Here is an 18,114-nt window from a genome sequence, read left to right as displayed (position 1 = left end):
GTCTCCTTGTTTGGGGAGCCAAATTGACACCTCTGATTCACTTAGAGAAGGTGAGATGGGTCACTGGCGACTAAACAAGGTTCCTGGGAGAAGGAAAGCAGAGATTTTCCCTTTAGGGTTGCCAGCAAGTTCGCGGAGGGGGCTACTTCGCTGCTTTGGCTGGTTGCCTTCGGTCCTGGCCCAGGAGCCTGGTGGTGGGGGCTGCCATCGAAACCAGGCGGGGGCCCTGGCCGCGGCAGGCCAGCCCCCGGGCGGCAGTTACCTTTTCATGCACAGGGCTAGTCCGCAGACGTGCGCCAGGATCCCCGCGGCCCGCCGCAGCCTTTCCCTCGCTGCAGAGCTGAGAGTCCCCAAAGAGGCCCCAGGGCTTGCGGGGGAAGCCATGGCCACCTGCTCCACCTGAGCGATCCCCAGAGCTCGGCGCCCTCCTGGGAGGTGGCCGGAGGGCGGAGCCTGGGGAGGAGACTCCTCTGACCCAGGCTTTTGATTCAAAGATCCTCTGGCTCCTCAAAGTGGGGACCCAGGTAGAGAACCCGGTCTGGAGCAAGGAGATGTTGGGGCGCGAGTCGTGAAGTTGCAGCAGGAACAGAGAATGCGTGCGTGCAAGTGGGGGATCTGAACTCGTGTGCGGGTGTGAAACTAAAAAGGATAAGTGAAAGAGGTAGAAGACAACATTTGCGTTCGTTTTTAACATTTTGCTTGACTTTTTAAAATAAATGTAGCGGGGAGAGGGAGGCAATCCTGGCAGGCCTCGGGGAGGTGCTTCGGAGGCAGGTTTGAGAAGCGCCGAGGCACAGGATGCTTTTTTCTAAATACAAAGTCCTGAGACTTGACTCGCAGTTCCTCATCGGTCTAGAGCCAGGAAACGCCCTTGGGCTGCAAGCTGCCCATAGTCCCTCAGCCCGCAAGGTGGGAGGCAGGACAGAGGACCCTGCCCTCACTCTTTATCAAGAAAGAGTGCAACCGACTTCTGAGCCCTTCGGGAGAAAAATGAGGGAACCGAAGCATTCAAAAGCCATAACCAGAACTTTAGGGAACTGTGCGGAGAAAGCCAAGGTCTCTCCTTTGGCTGTAGGATAAACAGCGCTGTGGGCACTAATGGCGCAAAGGGCCATTAAATAAAGAAATTCCTTTATTAGATCGAGTCATAAGTCACTGCTGTTTTCGTCGGATAGCTTAACATTAAGAAAATTACCTCGTTAGCCTGAAGTTTCCTGGGAAATGAAGTTAAATACATTTTAGCCCATTGTAAGAATTTACGATGTCATAAAAACAACAAACAGCCACTGTAATGAATTGATCGTCCAGGAATTTAATGTCTTCTACAATTTTCACTTTTTCATTTCATTAGAAAGGCCTTAGGATGGAGTCACACCAGAAACATGAAAATGCACCTGGTTTTATAAGGAAATTCACCTAAAACAGCAAATCTATGAAAGCCACTATTTTTTAAATATTTTTTAGTTGTATGTGGACACAACACCTTTATTTTATTTATTTATTTTTACGTGGTGCTAAGGATCGAACCCACTGCCTCACACATGCGAGGTGAGTGTTCTACCACTGAGCTACAGCCCCAGCCCTGGCATGCCCCTGAAAGTCACTATTGCCTGTATGAATCAACTTCATTTTTTAAATATCAAGATTTTCAACTGGGGAAGAATACAAGGATGCACAGCTTTCTTAAGACTCAAGGAATTCTGATGGTGATCATTAATGTAAAACCTATCCACTTCTAAACACACACTGATTTTTCTTGGACAAAATCAGCTCTAATCAATCAGATTCCCACCCCACAAGATACTGTGACAGACTTGTTTACTGAGATGGTTCCCAGCCTCAGTGAATGGAACCACCTGTCCACTTATCCAAGACAGAGACCTGAGGATCACTCTTGAATCCTCCCCTTTTCCCCACACATCTCTGCAACTACAAGAATGATCTGTATAAAATGCAAATTTGTACATATATCACTCTCTTGCTAGAAACCCTTAAATGGTTCCCCACTCTTTTGAGGATAATCCTAACTTCCTTCTTGTATTTTAAAGGCTCTTGGGCAGAGGGTGTGGTTCAGTGGTAGAGCACTTGCCTGGCCTGTACCCGGCCCTGGGTTCCATCCCCAGAATCACAAAATTTTTTTAAATGTATTTGAAAAGAGGAAGGTTGATTTCAAAGACGCTTTCTACTCTTCACCCCCTAACTCCTCCACTTGCTTCTCCAATCTTTTATCTTTTTACCCTCCCTACCTCTCCACCACCTCCCATCCCTCCTTCCAAGGGCACTCCTTGGGAAATTACTCCAATTTCCCCAAGGCACAGGAATGTCTCTTTGATCACTCAACCTGAAACACACTTCAGCCCTTTCTCTGGCTGGTGCCTGCTGTGCATCTAGCTTCTTAGACTCCCCCATACTATGACCCTGGGACACCCTAGCACATAATACTGTAATTTCCTATTTCCCTTTATTTCACCACTGGAGTAAGCAGCTCACCTGTGCCCAAAAGGAAGCTGCATATGAAAAGAACCTGAGCTTTCAAGTAAGAAAAAATTGGGTTCCAAACCTGGTGACTGCTCTTACTAGCTGTGCAAACTGTAGCAAGTTTCTTAACCTCTCTGCATTTCTGTTTGAACCTGTAAAGAAAGAAGATCATAAAAAAATTTAAAGCATTTTGCATACAATCAGGTACTTGGTAGATGCTCAGGAGCTAGTTTTTAAATGGTAACAATTCTATCCCAAATCTCCTTCCTGGTTGGACTCTTCACAGGAGAGTAGATGGTTATGACACTAAGTGGAGATAGATGAAGAAAACCAGGTTGTCCCAACCCCAGAAATATCCTTATTAACTGCATATTCTTAGGAAGGTTATTAGTTTTCTTTAATGCTTCATTTTTTTTTAATATCTGAAACTGCTTCATGTAATTAATGGAATTAAAGAATAGGCATCAAAGTATTTTCAATGAAAATTTTCAAAAAGATACATTCCTTCACTTATTGTTTGCTGAAAGAAATGTGATTTTAAAACATTAAAATATTTGAAACTAACTGGAGGCTAAGAGATAATAAATAATTTAAAAGAGCAAACTCTCACTTTTAGCCAAGACTCTTAACGTTTTATTTTCTGCATTCCTTTTACCAGAAAAGATAAGCTACAGAAGATGTTAGAAATTTCATCTTACTTTCTGGCCCTGTCCAATAGGAGAGCTATATAACTAAGCAAATGAAGAGCTAGTATAAAACAGGCCCGAGTAATCAGGAAAAATCTATATCTTCTTATCTAATACAAAACAGCCTGGCATGATTGAGACTAGGGTTGTTTTTGGTTTTTGTTTTTATCTTCACAATTCATCAACCACATTTTAGACTCAGAACCAGAAAACATAGCATTCTGGGGAAAAGGAGACGATTGAGCATATATTTACTTTCATCACCTTCAAATTCCACAAAAATGACAGTAAAAATATTGTTGTAAAACACACAAGATAAAAAGAATGAAAGAGGTACATTTTGCTTTGCCACAAAATTATGTAAGTTGGAAATTGGTGAATGAGAGGAAATTGACTTAGATGATTTTTTGTTTGTTATTTTTAATTGACAAATAACTTTATATATGGGGTACAGTGTAATGATTTCATGAATGTATATATTATGGAATGATCAAATCAGGTTAATTAGTATAGCCATCACCTCAAATATTTATCATTTCCTTGGGCGAGAATGTATAAAATCATCTCTTGCAGCCATTTGGAAATATACTTTATAATTATTTACTGTCGCTGCACTGGGAACAGGTCACCAAAACTGAAATTTTGTACTCTTTGACCAGATAACTGATTTAGACCTCAATGCTAAACCAGCAAAGGTAAAACCCAGAAGAAGCCCAGTTCCACTACTAGATCCCCAAGATCAGTAGTTAGCAACCCCACGTATCCCTGAAAGTAGTGGCGATACCAGGGCTACTGAAGAAATGGGTAATGTTTTATTCAATTCATTCATTCACTTTCTTCTACTTTTGGACAGGGTCTACTTTTGGACAGGGTCTTACTAAGTTGCCCAGGCTGGCCTCCAGCTCACATCCTCCTGCCTCAGTCTCCCTAGTCACTGGGATTACAGGCTACTTGATTACAGGCCAGGTCTTTCAGCAGATTGGGTAACATTTGTTTAAGAAGGATTTAGATTTTAATATCACTCTTTTCCACTCCGTGCAGCAAACCAAATGCCTTTCTCTACCCAACCAAACACTGGAGTCCTAGTTTCTGGAAATAGAAAACAGAGTTTCTGGACTCAGGGAAATTCAGCACAGATAGGGGAGTATTGCGAACCCAGAAATACTAACAGAACACACACACCAAACTTTGAGATGTCCCACTTCTCCCCAGTCCCTTTGCAGTACCTTTTCTTGATGAACTTCAGAGTGAAGGGCAACAGGGCTGAAAATTAGAAGATACTTCCCTGAACAGTTTGTTCCAACAATTTCACTTCTGATCCAACAATTCCACTTCTTTTTGGGGGAATAGAGGGGGTACCAGGGATTGAACTCAGGGGCACTCGACCACTGAGCCACATCCCAACTCTATTTTGTATTTTATTTAGAGACAGGGTCTCACTAAGTTGCTTAGCACTTCGCTGTTGCTGAGGCTGGCTTTGAACTGGAGATCCTCCTGTCTTAGCCTCCAGAGATGCTAGGATTACAGGTGTGCACCACCCCTTTGGGCCCAAATTCTGAGTATATACTCACAATAGTTCACATACACAAAATCACGAAGTGTTCCATTTAAGAAAAATAATTGTTGGTGAGCGTATGGGGAACTTTTGTGCACTGTTGATAGGAATGTAAAACTTTGATGCAACCACTGTAGAAAACAGTATGACAGTTTCTCAAAAAATAAAACACAATTGCCATATGATCTGGCAATTCTAGTTCTGAGTATAGACTCAAAAGAACTGTATGTCCATAGACATAGTAGCTAGTTGAAAGGTAGAAGTAACCCAAAAGCCCACAGACAGAGCATGGATAAACAAATCGTGGTGTTTGTGTACAATAGAATATTATTCAACCTTAAAAATAAAGGAAATTCTGACACATGCTACAACATGAACAAACCTATAAAACATTGTTCTAAGTGGAATAAGCCAGTCACAAAAAGGACAGATGTTGTATAATTGCACTTATGTAAAATATGTGGGGTAATTAAATCTATGGAGACAGGCGGACAGTGGCCGGTAGGGGCTGATGCCAGGGATCAGGGGAAATTATTGTTTAATGGGTACAGAGATTCAGTTTGGAATGATGAGAAAGGCAAGAACAGTGGTGAATGCAAAGTCATGTGAATGTCCTTACCTCCACTGAATTATGTACTTAAAATGGTAAATCGGATTTACATTTTACCACAGTTAAGAAAAACCAGCAATTAAGCATATAACTTGAAAGATAGGCTAATATTAAAAGTAATAATTCAGACTTAGAAGTAGTTTCTTCTAAGGATGAGAAATGTCAGGGGAGGAGATGCTGTTTTTCAAAGAAGCTTTGTAGAACTAGCTCTTAAAACTACGTGCCCATAAGATTTCGATAGTACTATCAACAAACAACACTAGTAAGAAATTTGAGATAATTTTAAGTCTTGATTTTATAGATAGTCAAATCACAGAAAGGCTAAGGTAATTCTAAAGAGTAAGTGGCAAATTGAGGTCTTGAACCATGTTTAAAAATCAGAGTTCAGCCTCCTTCCCACCTCAAACACACTGAAGCCTATAATAGCATCTTCCTGCATCTCCTAAAATAAACTTTTCTGGGAGTCCTGCCTTAAGCCTTCTTAAATTACTTTTCTTCATGTTTTATTAAATGCATAATAATACTGCAGATTTTTCCATTTTGCCTAGCATCACTTGTTAATGACAATATTTTCCCTAACCCAAGCATACTTTTGAAGTAATGTGCTTTTCCAGATTTTCTTCTCTATCTTCATAATTCAAATCGAATGGGATTTTTGGGCCCCACATTTAGTGTTACTCCCTGAATTGTCAGGGAGACACTGCTGAATGAATAAGACATTATTCTTTATTTCTTAGGTAGAGTATCTTGTACTAGCTGAGTCCAAAAACCTACCCATGGCCACCTTTTGGCAACAGAAAGCATTTCCATTTCAATTCAATTCAAGTCACCAGTCTAATATTATTTTAATGTTAATATTTTCCATTAGAAACATGATATCATTATAAAGAACAGTTAGACTAAGCAATAATATATAATTTAACATGCTTCAAGCTTTAGAGTGAAACCCTTATGTGCACAGAGCTTCCAACAATATCCCATTAGTTATCAGTTGAACATATGCTAATGGGCATCTATGAAATAATTTTTAAAGAACTATAAGGATATATCATCAGCATATCCTCCAACACTGACAGAGAGCTTTTTTCCCAGAAGAGTGCTTGATAAGTCATTAGTCTTTGAACTCTGAAAAAAAAATTTGCTGTGCTGTTTCTAATACCACCCATTATCACATAGTGGAGATTACTGTGTGTAGTTTCTCATTGTATCTGACTGTCTTGACCAGATGGTGTGCTTCCTGAGGGAAAGGTAGTACAGGACTACACACACAAGAGTGCTCCTGAAGCATTTATAATGAAGTCATGAACCAGGGTGGAATTATGGAATGTTCATGCTGAAATGGGTCTTGGGGTCCACGGATCTAACTACCTCTTTTCACAATAAAAGAAATACTAATAAACATTGAATATGCTTATGTGAAATATGTCATATGAATTCGGTCACAGCAGTCCCTCTAAATAGGTACTACCTTATTACCCCACATTAAAGATAAGAAAAAAGAACATCAGGGAGATTAAGGAACATGTCCAAGTTCACGTAGTTCATCAGTGCTTACACTTGGACTGCAACCAGGGTGATTAGTCCAGAGCTGGAGCTTTGCTGCAGCCCAGAGATGGGTGTCGACTGATCCACATGTGATCGTATGACTGGCTGCTGACACAGTCAGACCCAGAATTTGGAGGGACTGGCTTCCTACAGCGATAGCTCATGTGGGACCCACTGGTGCATATTTTAAGTTAAAAATAAGTTTCCGTCTGGGGATGCTCTTGACTATAATTTCTCATTTTTGAATAGCAGAATTTGATAAGACTTTCATGTCAATTACTCCTGTAAAATTGTCTCTTTGAAACATATATTTCAGAACTGAAAAAAAAAATCTAGCTTTGATTGTCTCCCATTTCTTAAATAAGGAAACAGGCTCAGGGAGAGAAAGAAACTAATCTGAGACCATGGCACAGCTAAGAAAAGACATGGAATTGGGACCAGGTCTGCTGCCTTCTGTCTCTATGCATTAACAGAGGCCACTATTATCCCATGCTGTATAAGTCCATATTCCATACACATCCTTTTGGAATTTCACATTTTCCAATTATTTTCATTGGTATTTCCACATACTTTCAGTCTCTGCTTTTCTCGTTATTGTACATATCAAATCCAGTGTATTCATATCTCCATATTAGTTTGTGCCACCTGCCTACTACCACTTGCTCAGTTGAAAGCTCTGGCCACTGCCTCTGTTATTTCTCCTCCAGTACTGCTAAAGTTCTCTTCCTTGCAAAGAGGAAGACAGAAGCTACTTGGCCTTTCCCAAGCCCCATGTGGTAGCAGCCATAGCAGCTTCAACACCAAATCGAGTCTTACAGATGGATTTGTGCTGCACAGCATGGGATTTGGATTACCCATCACCTTACCAAAGGGTCAAGTAACATACAAAAGAGAAGCAGGTTGGTCAATGAGAGACATTAGGCAGAAGGAAGCAACAAGTTCATTTCATTTCTTTCCCATGATGGACGGCTTAGAGGTGCAGTGATTCTACATAACCTATCTGGAACCTATTTCCAGCCAAGTACCACTGTGTTTTCTCTTGCAGTTATGTCCAGTGCAGGAGCAGTCCACCCTCCCTCTGTGTGTCCTCTCATTCATACTGCCTTGGGGTGCACTCCCCGATGAAACATTAGCATGAACTCTTGCCTCAGGTTCTGCTTCCACCTCCACTCACAGCGTAAAGGCAGCATAAGAGATGTGCTCTGGAGGAATAATTCACAAAGGAAAAAATCCTTTCACACACTCAGTTGGTAATTGTGAGTGAGCATTCCTTTCTGAGACCTCTTAAGTCCTAGCAAGGGAGAAAGGGAATGGACAGGAGGCGGCAGAGAAGTAGAGGGTGGATATAATGCTTGTCATGAATCTTCATCCTTTCCTGCAGTTGAAAAAGCAGTTTAACATGTCCGCTCTGAGAAGATATTTGATGAACCTAGGCGAGAAGGTCCTTCAGTGAGGTGAGGTAGTAGATGTGTGTATTCTTCCAAGATATCTAGATTAGATGTTGAATCTTTGGATTGCTGTTAAGTTCAATGCAAAGGGCCAGGACCTCCCTCCCCTTTGAAAGCTAAGTGCTAGCCATCCGCCCTGGCCCTAGGAGGAAGGGAGAGGTTCAACTCATGGGGGAAAAGGATCAGGAAAGCAGCTGGCAGCCCTGAAAACTGAGCCAGCAGCACATGGCTCTGGGGGTCTAGTCATGGAGGGCACCTAGATAGGACTCAGGTACTGTGGCATCCAGTTCGGGCACTTCTTGTGAGATATAACTGCTGATATTTAGTGAGCCCTTTCTATCTGGTAAGCACTGTAAGCACTGATTTCAGTGCTAAGGGTTAACTTATTTCATCCTTACCACAACCTATAAGGCAAATAATTTTATCTATATTTAATAAATAAGGAAAGTGAATGAGATAAGGAGACACAGAAAGAGGTTCAGTAACTTGTCCAAGACCACCCAGTTTGAAAGGGGCAAAGCCAGGATACAAATTCATTCTGACTCTAGGACCTACTTTCTTAAACTTTATGATACTGTGATACTCAGAAACCCCACCACATAAAGGGGACACAGCAAAATCTTCATCTTCATCTGTGGTCATCATTAAGCTACTGTCTCTTAGCTTAAAACACATGCTTCTATGCCTGACTGGGGCTGGGACTCGCTAATCATGTTTTTGCTTTGCCAATGGACTCATGATTACCCTTGCCGACAGGGGGCACATTGGAAGAGGAAGAAGGGGCCTGTCCACAATGCTGTGGGCTTCTTGTTCCTCTCTGGCTTCTGCTCCAGTAAGCAATGGCCCCGCAATACTTCTCCAGGCTGGTGAGGAGCAAGTTCCTGTAGCCATTGCTAAATCCAATTTGCAGTTTCCCTATCTCTTGCAGAACCACATTCATCAATTCCTCACCAGAGACCACAGCACCAGCTGACTAAAGATCCCTCCCCAGAGGTCAGTCCCAACCCCAGCCCTGGCCCACTCCCGAGGATCAAAGAAACCAGCCTGGCCCCACAGTGCCCTTCCCTAGAGACCTGCGTGTCATGCCACAGGGCCCCTCCTCTAAATCTCCAAATATTATTAATTTTAGCCTCTTTCCTTTGTTCCCCCAGTTCAAGGGACATCATTGTTTCTTCATCTGCTACCTCCATGACCTGGAGTTCTTCTTTTGCCTTTTCAGCCAAAGGTCAACAATTCTTCATATCAAATCTTCTCTGTCAAAATAACTCATGCTCTCTGCCTCTTGACCAGACTGACACAAACATCATCTTATGCTCAGTTCTGGCACTTGGGTTTGCATCAGAGTTTAATAATTTATCGATAGCTCATGAGATATTGCCAAGGTTGGGGGGAAGTACATGTAGAATCAACTCAGACAGTAAAATTGCTGGGCGAAGAGATTCAGATCAACCTCCGATATATCATTCTCAAGAAAATAATGCTAAATTCCTCACACCTGCCAATTCCTCATCGTAGGCATCAATGATGTTCTGTCTTCACCTTTTATTAAATCAATACTGGAAATACATCCAAATATCTGTAGTCAATAAAGGTCACGATACATTTCTAATCTTATGAAAATTGAGAGGGCTTCAAAAACATACTCATAACGGAGAATACGATCCTGCTGGGTGAGAGACTTCCCAGTGACATCTTTCTATTCCTGCTATACAAGAAGCATTCCGTTAAGCTGAGTAGTAGGAAATACTCTGGAGAAGATGGCAGAGTGCCTGGGTAGTCAGTTATCTACTCTGTACTAACCTGGTGACCTTCAGAAAAGCATTAACTTCTCTGAACCTGTCAAATATGGTCATTAATTCTATTTATTCTGCTTACTTTACAGCCTGATGCAGTTCACCAAATACTGAAATTCTGTAGGTAGGATCTTGCAGCAGGTACCCCAGGATATACAAAGGGAAGTAAAACGGTTCCTGCTTTAAGAGAGTTTATAATCTAGGATTTTCCTCTGCATCCAATAGTCAGTAGAGCATCACCTACCAAGTGCTGTGCTAGAAGCTGAGAATACAGACATGTCTAAAGTATGGTTCCTTTCTATTGCAGAGATAAGGGTATAGATAACTAGACCAAGAGGCAGAGTGTGCAATAAGGGGATAAAACATATCAGTATGGCAGTTACGGAAATAGAAGCCCTATACCTAGTGCAAGGGTCAAGAGAATCTTCATGGATCTGGTGCCATTTGAACTGATCATGAACAAAAACTTAGAAAGATGAACAAAGGACCAAAAACGTGAACCTGGCTGGCCAGCATAAGTCCCTGACGTAGAACGGAGTCAGTAGAAATCTGAAATGGATGAGTACAAGTGACATGAGATGCACAATACTTGGAGATCTGTGTGAGGCAACTGTGGTAGTAAATGTGAGTTACCAATGAGGATGGTGGGGTGACTAAGGGAAGCATGGTTGGGACAGGAGAAAGTTTCCCTACTTTAGCGTCTGCTGTAAAATATAGTGTGTTGGTGGAAAAAAGGCTCAGAAAGGCAACAGATCAGGAGACAATTGCCTGGGTATGGATTGTCATACTCAAAGATCTCAAGAGGAGGGGGCACATTGTGCCATGTGATGGAGGTGTGGGCACCCAGGGAGACAGTGAGGTTGATCAGGAAGGGGAGACATAAAAGTAAGAGCTTTTACTGTGGTTTTTGTGGGCAGCAACTGATGAGGCAGGGTAAGCAGGTTTAGGATTGGCAATTTTGAATCTTTCAGTTCTGGAGCATAGGAACTGGCCCCAGTTGTCTAGTACCTGACTCTGGAGTATTAGGGCATGTGGCCTGGAGTGTAAGCTAGATTAGTTGATTTGCATCTGAAAGGTGGACTCACAGCTGAGTCCTTTACTTTCACCATAACCCCTTGTGACTCAGGAAACTGAGACCCTAGGATCTCAGGTTCAGGGACAACCTGGGCAAGACCCTATATCAAAATAACAAAAATAAAATGGGCTGGGAATGAAGCTCAGTGGTAGAGAGTCCTTGGGTTCAGTCCCCAACCGTCCCCCGATATCAAAGCGTCTGATTACAGAAAATAAAAGAAACAGTTAATAGAATTTTCTTAAAAGTAAAGGAAATTAATATCCATCACAACACACTGTACATAATCAGTAGAAAAAGCGTGCAGCTTTTGTTGGATAGTCGGATTAATATCTCTTTAAGTCTTCAGCTGTTAGATGTGGGCAACTGTAACCCATCCTCCAGTTATCAATTGGGCGGTCACTTTCTTAAGAAGGACCTTTCTGATTTCCTCAGACTATTGGATGCCACTATAATGGACAGTGTAATGCAGCACCCGCAGCCCCTGTTAATGAAGGAGGGCTGAGAGCAGAGGGCCTTTAGAGATTGGCTTCAGGAAATTGTAAATAAAAGTCAAGTCTTTTTCCAAGGAAAGGTATTACTAAAATAAAAAATGAAAGCAAATGAGCGATCCCTTCTTTCAAGGCAAGCTGCTGTATATCATAATTAGCATTCTTAAAAATTTCAAGAGACAGAAATTCAGCCTGAACTTGCTTAAGAGGAAGAAAATACAATGACTAGAGTTGTCCTATGATTGGAAGGTTATCTTCAGGCTTAGGTGCCTCCAAGGAGTCAGACGATGTCATCAGATTCTCTCCATCCTCATTCGTCACACATCTTTCTCTCTCTGTTCACGTCTAGATCTTTTTTCACAGGGTGCAGCTCAGAGCTCTTCAGTAGATATAAATTTCCATGATGTGAGGGTGTGGACAAACTGCCAGAGCAGCCCCCAGATGCCATAGGGTGTGACTGAGTACAACTTCTTGGAAATGACTGCCATGGAGTCAAGGTCACATGATTTTAAACGGATGATAACCAATGCATAGTAATAGTCACATAGCTCTCTTTGTCATGCACTGTTCTAAGAGCTTCTCAGATGTTGGCTTGTTTAATCTTCCTGACGTGAGACGTGGTCGGAGGACACAGCTAGAACTCCCCCGTGCAGCCCCAGTGCTTCCGCTCCCATAGCAATAATACCCCAGGACCAGAACCTGGAAGGCAAGTATCTTCCTGACACTGTTGCCTTGTGGGGTCACTCCATTGCCCTCTATGGATGAAGTTTCACATTCCACCAGCAGGCAAAGCAGCAGCCCAGTTTATAGGGCTTAGTGCCAAGATTCAAAGCAAAGCAAGAAAGATGGATTTGGAGCTAAGAGACAATAAACAAGGTACAATCCTGCTTAGGTCATATGTCCTGTCCTGAACCAATCACTGAAACCAGGAGAAGGAGGATTCTGATTAGTTAAGTCTAGGTCAGGTTCATGTGCTCATTCCTGTGTTTTAAAATGTTACTCATGGAAGGAGAGTCAAGATGGTGGAATAGAGAAAAGTTGCTGTTCTGGCTGTTCCGTGGTGTGAAACCAAGAAAGCAGACAGGCAACAGCATCTCAGCAAGTGAACTGTCATCCAGAGAATTGGTGCAGGAGTCAGGCTCACCAAGGGATCTATGATCCACCAATTGGACTGAAGATGGGTCTTCAATGGTGAATGCTTGGGGTCTGTGTGAAATGGCAGAGGTCCAGGAAAAACACTGGTACCATAACTGTTAAAGAAAAAAAAAAAAAAAAAAAAAAAAAAGTCTGACACTTGTTAAGACAGTTGGGGGCTGGGGATATAGCTCAGTTGGTAGAGTGCTTGCCTTGCATGCAGAAGGCCCTGGGTTCAACCCCCAGCACCACAAACAAACAAACAAACCCCTGACACACACACACAGAGGGGAAGACTTCATTTAAGGCTAATGAAATAAGCATCAAATGTATTGTGACCAGCGAGCAAAACTGGACTCAACTCCACAAACCACAAAGATGAGTGAAGACATATAGGAAGGAGGTCAGGGGATTAAAATTATAAGAGAAAACATAAAGGGTAGCAGAATTCTTGCTAGATTGGCTTAACAGATTTCTTGTAATAGGAAAAATCATACTTGAATTTTAATGAGATGGTATAATTGTATGCTTTGTTTGCTATTTATTTGGATATTATAACAGTATTTGTAGAATAAGTTATTAAAAATTAAGTAAATAAATAAAATGCTACTCATGGTCAAATTGTAAAAAGGGAGCAGTCTAACTATTAAGAGCACGACAATGTAACTTGTGCCTAAGACCCCTCATGGGTACAATTGGAATGACAATGTGCACCCTATAGGACTGTTGGGATGATTTAACTAGCTGACATCTAGGAAATTCTTAGAATAGTCCCTGGCAAATAGTGCACACTCTGTGAGCTATTAACATGGATTGGTTACTATACCTATTATTAGGATTGGTTATTATTCATTAGAAATCAAGTCCTGTGACTGTCACTCTGTTAGCTAATTTAAAATCCCTTTATCCGACCGGGGTTGTGGCTCAGTGATAGAGTACTTGCCTAGCACATGTGAGGCACTGGGTTCAATCCTCAGCACCACATAAAAATAAATAAGTTATAAAATCCCTTTATCTCCAAATTAAGGAGGAAAAAAACAACTATTTAAAAATATCTGCCAAACTGCCAAACTGTTATATGATATATATATATATATATACATATATATATATCCACAAAAGAAACCATTCTATAGAAATAATTTATTTCATTTCCTCATTATATTGAAGTAGTCTCTTTATGAACACAAATCATATACTCCATGAAACCAAAAACAAAACAAAACTTGTTTTTGGTGTTACCCTATAGCATACAGAAGAAAATAGTCCTTTATAACTTTTCTTTGTTTATAAAATCAAATGAAGAGACAAGATCTTCCCTGAAAACAAACTTTGTGTTTTGTCAAAAGAATAGTTTTTCATGGAGTATTCCTAGGATCTATTTTTCTTTTAAAAGGAAACCAACTGTGTATGTTTTAAAATCACACCAGGATATTCCAAGAAGGAGATGTATGTACTTGAGTCTCTGAGTCAGAGGAGTCCTTCCTGATGCGAACTCTGGCCCCAACCACAGACCTCCCTGCCCTTCCTCCAGTGACACGTCTGCCACACTCCTCACCTGATAAACTGAAGCCTGAGATGTCAGTATTCCTCTTCAACAAATGTCATGACATGAGGGAACAGTGGTCACAAAAGAAGGGACTGCAGTTCTTTCCTTTGTGACATAGGACTGTATCCTCTTAAAAACACTTAAGATAGACGAGGTATGGGAATATATGAAGTATTCACAACCAGATGAGAATAAACTGAACCAAGAGAGAACATCTCACATTCAGGATTCAGCCAGCCATAGATGGAAAATACTGCCCTCCAAATTACATCTATGTTAAGCTGAACATGGACGGATATTTTTCTTGTAATTATTCCCTGATATAATATAACAACTATTTGCATAGATTTACCTTGTCTTAGTATTATGGTTTGGATGTGAAGTATTCCCCAAAAGCTCATGTATAAGACAATGCAAGAAGGTTTAGAGGAGAAATGATTGGATTATAAGAGCTTATCCTAGTTAGTGAATTAATTTCCTGAAGGGGATTAACTGAGTGGTAACTGAAGGCAGGTAGGGTGTGGCTGGAGGAAGTGGGTCACTGGGGGCGTGCCTTTGGGGTATATATTTGGTATTGGGAAAGTGGAATTTCTCTCTGCTTTCTGATCATCATGTGGGTTGCTTCCCTCCACCGCTCTTTCACCATGATGTTCTGTCTTATCTCAAGCCCCAAGGAATGGAGCCAGTTGTCTGTGGGACAGAGATCTCTGAAACTGTGAGCCCTCAAATAAACTCTTCCTCCTTAAAATTGTTCCTCTCAGGTCTTTTATCCACAACAGTGAAAAGGCTGACTAAAACAATTAGGTATCATAAGTAATCTAGAGTTAAAATATACAGAAGGATTGTGTAAGTTATGTGCAAATACTATGGTCACTTTATATAAGTGAGTTGAGCATCTGTGGATTTTGACATGTGGGGAGGAGAGAAATCCTGGAACAAATCCTACAAGGATACCAAGGGATGAACGTACTTGGAACTTAGCTAGATCATCATCTGCCCACACATGCACTATCACACACACACACACACACACACAATCATGTGGATATACACACACACTCACAAAATGTTCCTAAATAGAATCACCGAGGAAGTACTAGATTAAATAATAATTATGATATGACACAATAGAATTTTTGTGTGTAAGAGAAGATTAAATGTTTTGATACAACATTATCCTGATTCCCACAAATAAATTTAAGAAATGTAACAAAGAAGTGTCATTTTCCAATCATACATACAAAAGTATAAAGTTTAGGACTCTGTTAATGCACAGATTGTTATAGTGACATTTTATTACTGCAGAAATTATTACAAAGGTGGAACCGATAAATGTGGAGAGAATTCTCAAGGAGAGATAATACTTCTTTTCAAGCCCTAATGATGTTTCTTTAGAATGCTGTCTTCTGGAAAGTGAGGGCATGGTTAGCCTGTCTCAGCTTTGTCCAAAGAGTAAATGAAACAATGTGAAGGTCAAAAGTCAATGAACTGGGCTGGGGGTGTAGTTCAGTGGTAGTGTCTGCCTAGCATGCATGATGCCCTGGGTTCGATCCCCCACACCAAAACAAGTCAATGGCAGAACCTGGCATTTCCCTCTGTCTTGGAGGTCACTCAAGGACATGACAATGTGAAGCCATATATAATCACAGCCTTTCCTTTAAGCAAAAGGGCTTTGTTTGGGGTGTGGTTCTGAAAGAAAAGAGATGTCAGGGCCCAGTCTGTATTTGCATAGTACCTACCTCTATCTCCCAAAGTACCTACAGAAACATCTAAGAGCTAAGCAATTTGATCTCCCAAACTCCCAGCAAGGCCAACTCTAATTCCAGAGGAGCATTAACTGCCTTGCCTCTGAACCCTATGGAGACCTATCATTCCCATAGTGTGTCATTGTGTAAAAGGGATTCGTATTATCGTTTGCTCACATGATTATCCTATTACGTATGCACAACTAAGGAAATTACTCCCAGATTTCTTTAGCAAACAGATAATGCTGTGGTTGAAAAAGAACATAAAAACTTTAAAGTTGAAAGTGAATTAAAGTAGGATTCCAACACCAAAATGGAAAAGAAAAATCTTCCCTTAGTCTCTGAAAACAAAATAAGGATAAAATAGATCTGGACTATATTTAGGCTTTGAAATTATAGTTGAGTCCTCTAGTTCAGGTCTTTCCAACACAGACTTCAGTCCCTCAGCTCATATGAGCTTAGAGGTCACATATGTAAGATCTTTTCTTCCAGTAACTTGCCTCCCTCTCCATCAGCTGGGCTGTATCTACAGGCAACATGTCCTTGCTTTACCTCAATGGTGGGTGAGCCAGGTGTCCTTAGTGCGGCAATAGGTATTAAAAATTCCTTCCCCCTAGAAAATGCACTAGGAGAATTCAAAGATTTTTAAAATAAATCTTTCCAAAAATATGCCATTTTTCCATGATTTCCTCCTTATCACCACTGAAATAGCATTTCAGAAAACAAATTTACTGACTAGAATAATTGGTTAGGAGGAAAGTATGTTTTAGTAGTACTATTAAATATTGTTAACACTAATGAATGCTTTGGGGGTCTAGTTTTAACTTTTCTACAACCTCTTTTGTGATGTTAGTTTCCAAGTTCTTAGTTATTTTATTTTCCTGAACTAATGTGCAATGAAATTAAGGTCTCTAAAAAATGTCCTTATTTATATTTTTATTCAAATGTCGATTGCAGTTTTTTATAGTCAATTCTTTGAATTCTTTAATTCATATAATGTTTTGGTAGATTGTTCTTATGCAATTACTTAGAATCTTAAGAAAGACAGATTTGCATTTTAACATGACTTTTTGACTTTTTGTTTATGAATGTCAATCTAAATCGACACCATAAGAATATTCAACACAATGGCAAATAGTTTCTGAACACACCTATTAACAGTAAAAATTTCATTTTAGAGTTACAAAGTCACAATGTCAATTGCCAAGCTTCTAATTTCAATGTTACTTAAGACTGTAGGAAATACATAGTCACGCTTTTTTTTAAGAGAATTGTGGTATTTCCTCCAGAAGTCCATTTGAAACTCTGACAACTGAAGACCATGTCTTCATGGTAAGAACAAATGGATATTGGCCAGGTGCTGTGACACATGTCTGTAATCCCAGCAACTCAAGAAACCAAGACAGAAAGATCTCAGGTTCCAGGTCAACGTGGGAAATTACCAAGACCTTGTCTCAAAATGAATTTTTTTTTTAAAGCACTGGGATGTAGCTCAGCAGTAAAGCACCCCTGTGTTCAATCCCTGGTACCAGAAAAAAAAAAAAAAGTGGCTATTGACACAGGGTAAATGATGGGTAAGACTAATAATTGTACACTTCATACATGAGAATATATCACTGCAAAATCATCTATGCTAAAAGAGAGGTGGGAGGGGTGGGGGGAAGGAAAAAAATAACGGAATGAATCAAACATCATTACTCTATGTAAATATATGAATATGCAAATGGTATGCTGTTACTCCATGTACAAACTGAAACAACATGTATCCCATTTGTTTACAATAAAAATAAATTTTTAAAAAATCATCTATGCAAAGAAAAATTTTAAACCATTACATGATTTTTCAATTCATGTATTTGTTCTTTAGTTACTATGTACAAATAAATTAATGAGTGAATAAATGAATACAAGAATATCCAGTATGTGCCAGGTACTGCAGACTTATCTTGAATATATAGTGAGAATAATAAGCTGTCCCTCAGTATTTCCTCTGCTCCTCTTACCCAAA

The 18,114-nt window shown here is 40.5% G+C and overlaps 1 protein-coding gene across 1 annotated transcript in view; it reads right to left on the bottom strand.

Annotated features, from left to right (window-relative positions):
- LOC306669663 (cyclic nucleotide-binding domain-containing protein 2-like) overlaps positions 1 to 461 on the bottom strand; it is a 106,885-nt gene extending 106,424 nt beyond the window's left edge. Inside the window, exon 1 of the mRNA XM_079153780.1 lies at positions 263 to 461. Coding sequence (XP_079009906.1) covers positions 263 to 384 — 122 coding nt within the window. The 5' untranslated portion in view covers positions 385 to 461. The remainder of the gene's footprint in view (positions 1 to 262) is intronic.
- Positions 462 to 18,114: the final 17,653 nt, after the last annotated feature.

Source organism: Sciurus vulgaris, assembly GCF_902686455.1.
Source record: "Sciurus vulgaris genome assembly, chromosome: 9".
Lineage (NCBI taxonomy): Eukaryota > Metazoa > Chordata > Mammalia > Rodentia > Sciuridae > Sciurus > Sciurus vulgaris.
The sequence above is the reverse complement of the archived record's forward strand: the minus strand, read 5'-3'. Positions and strand labels throughout refer to the sequence as shown.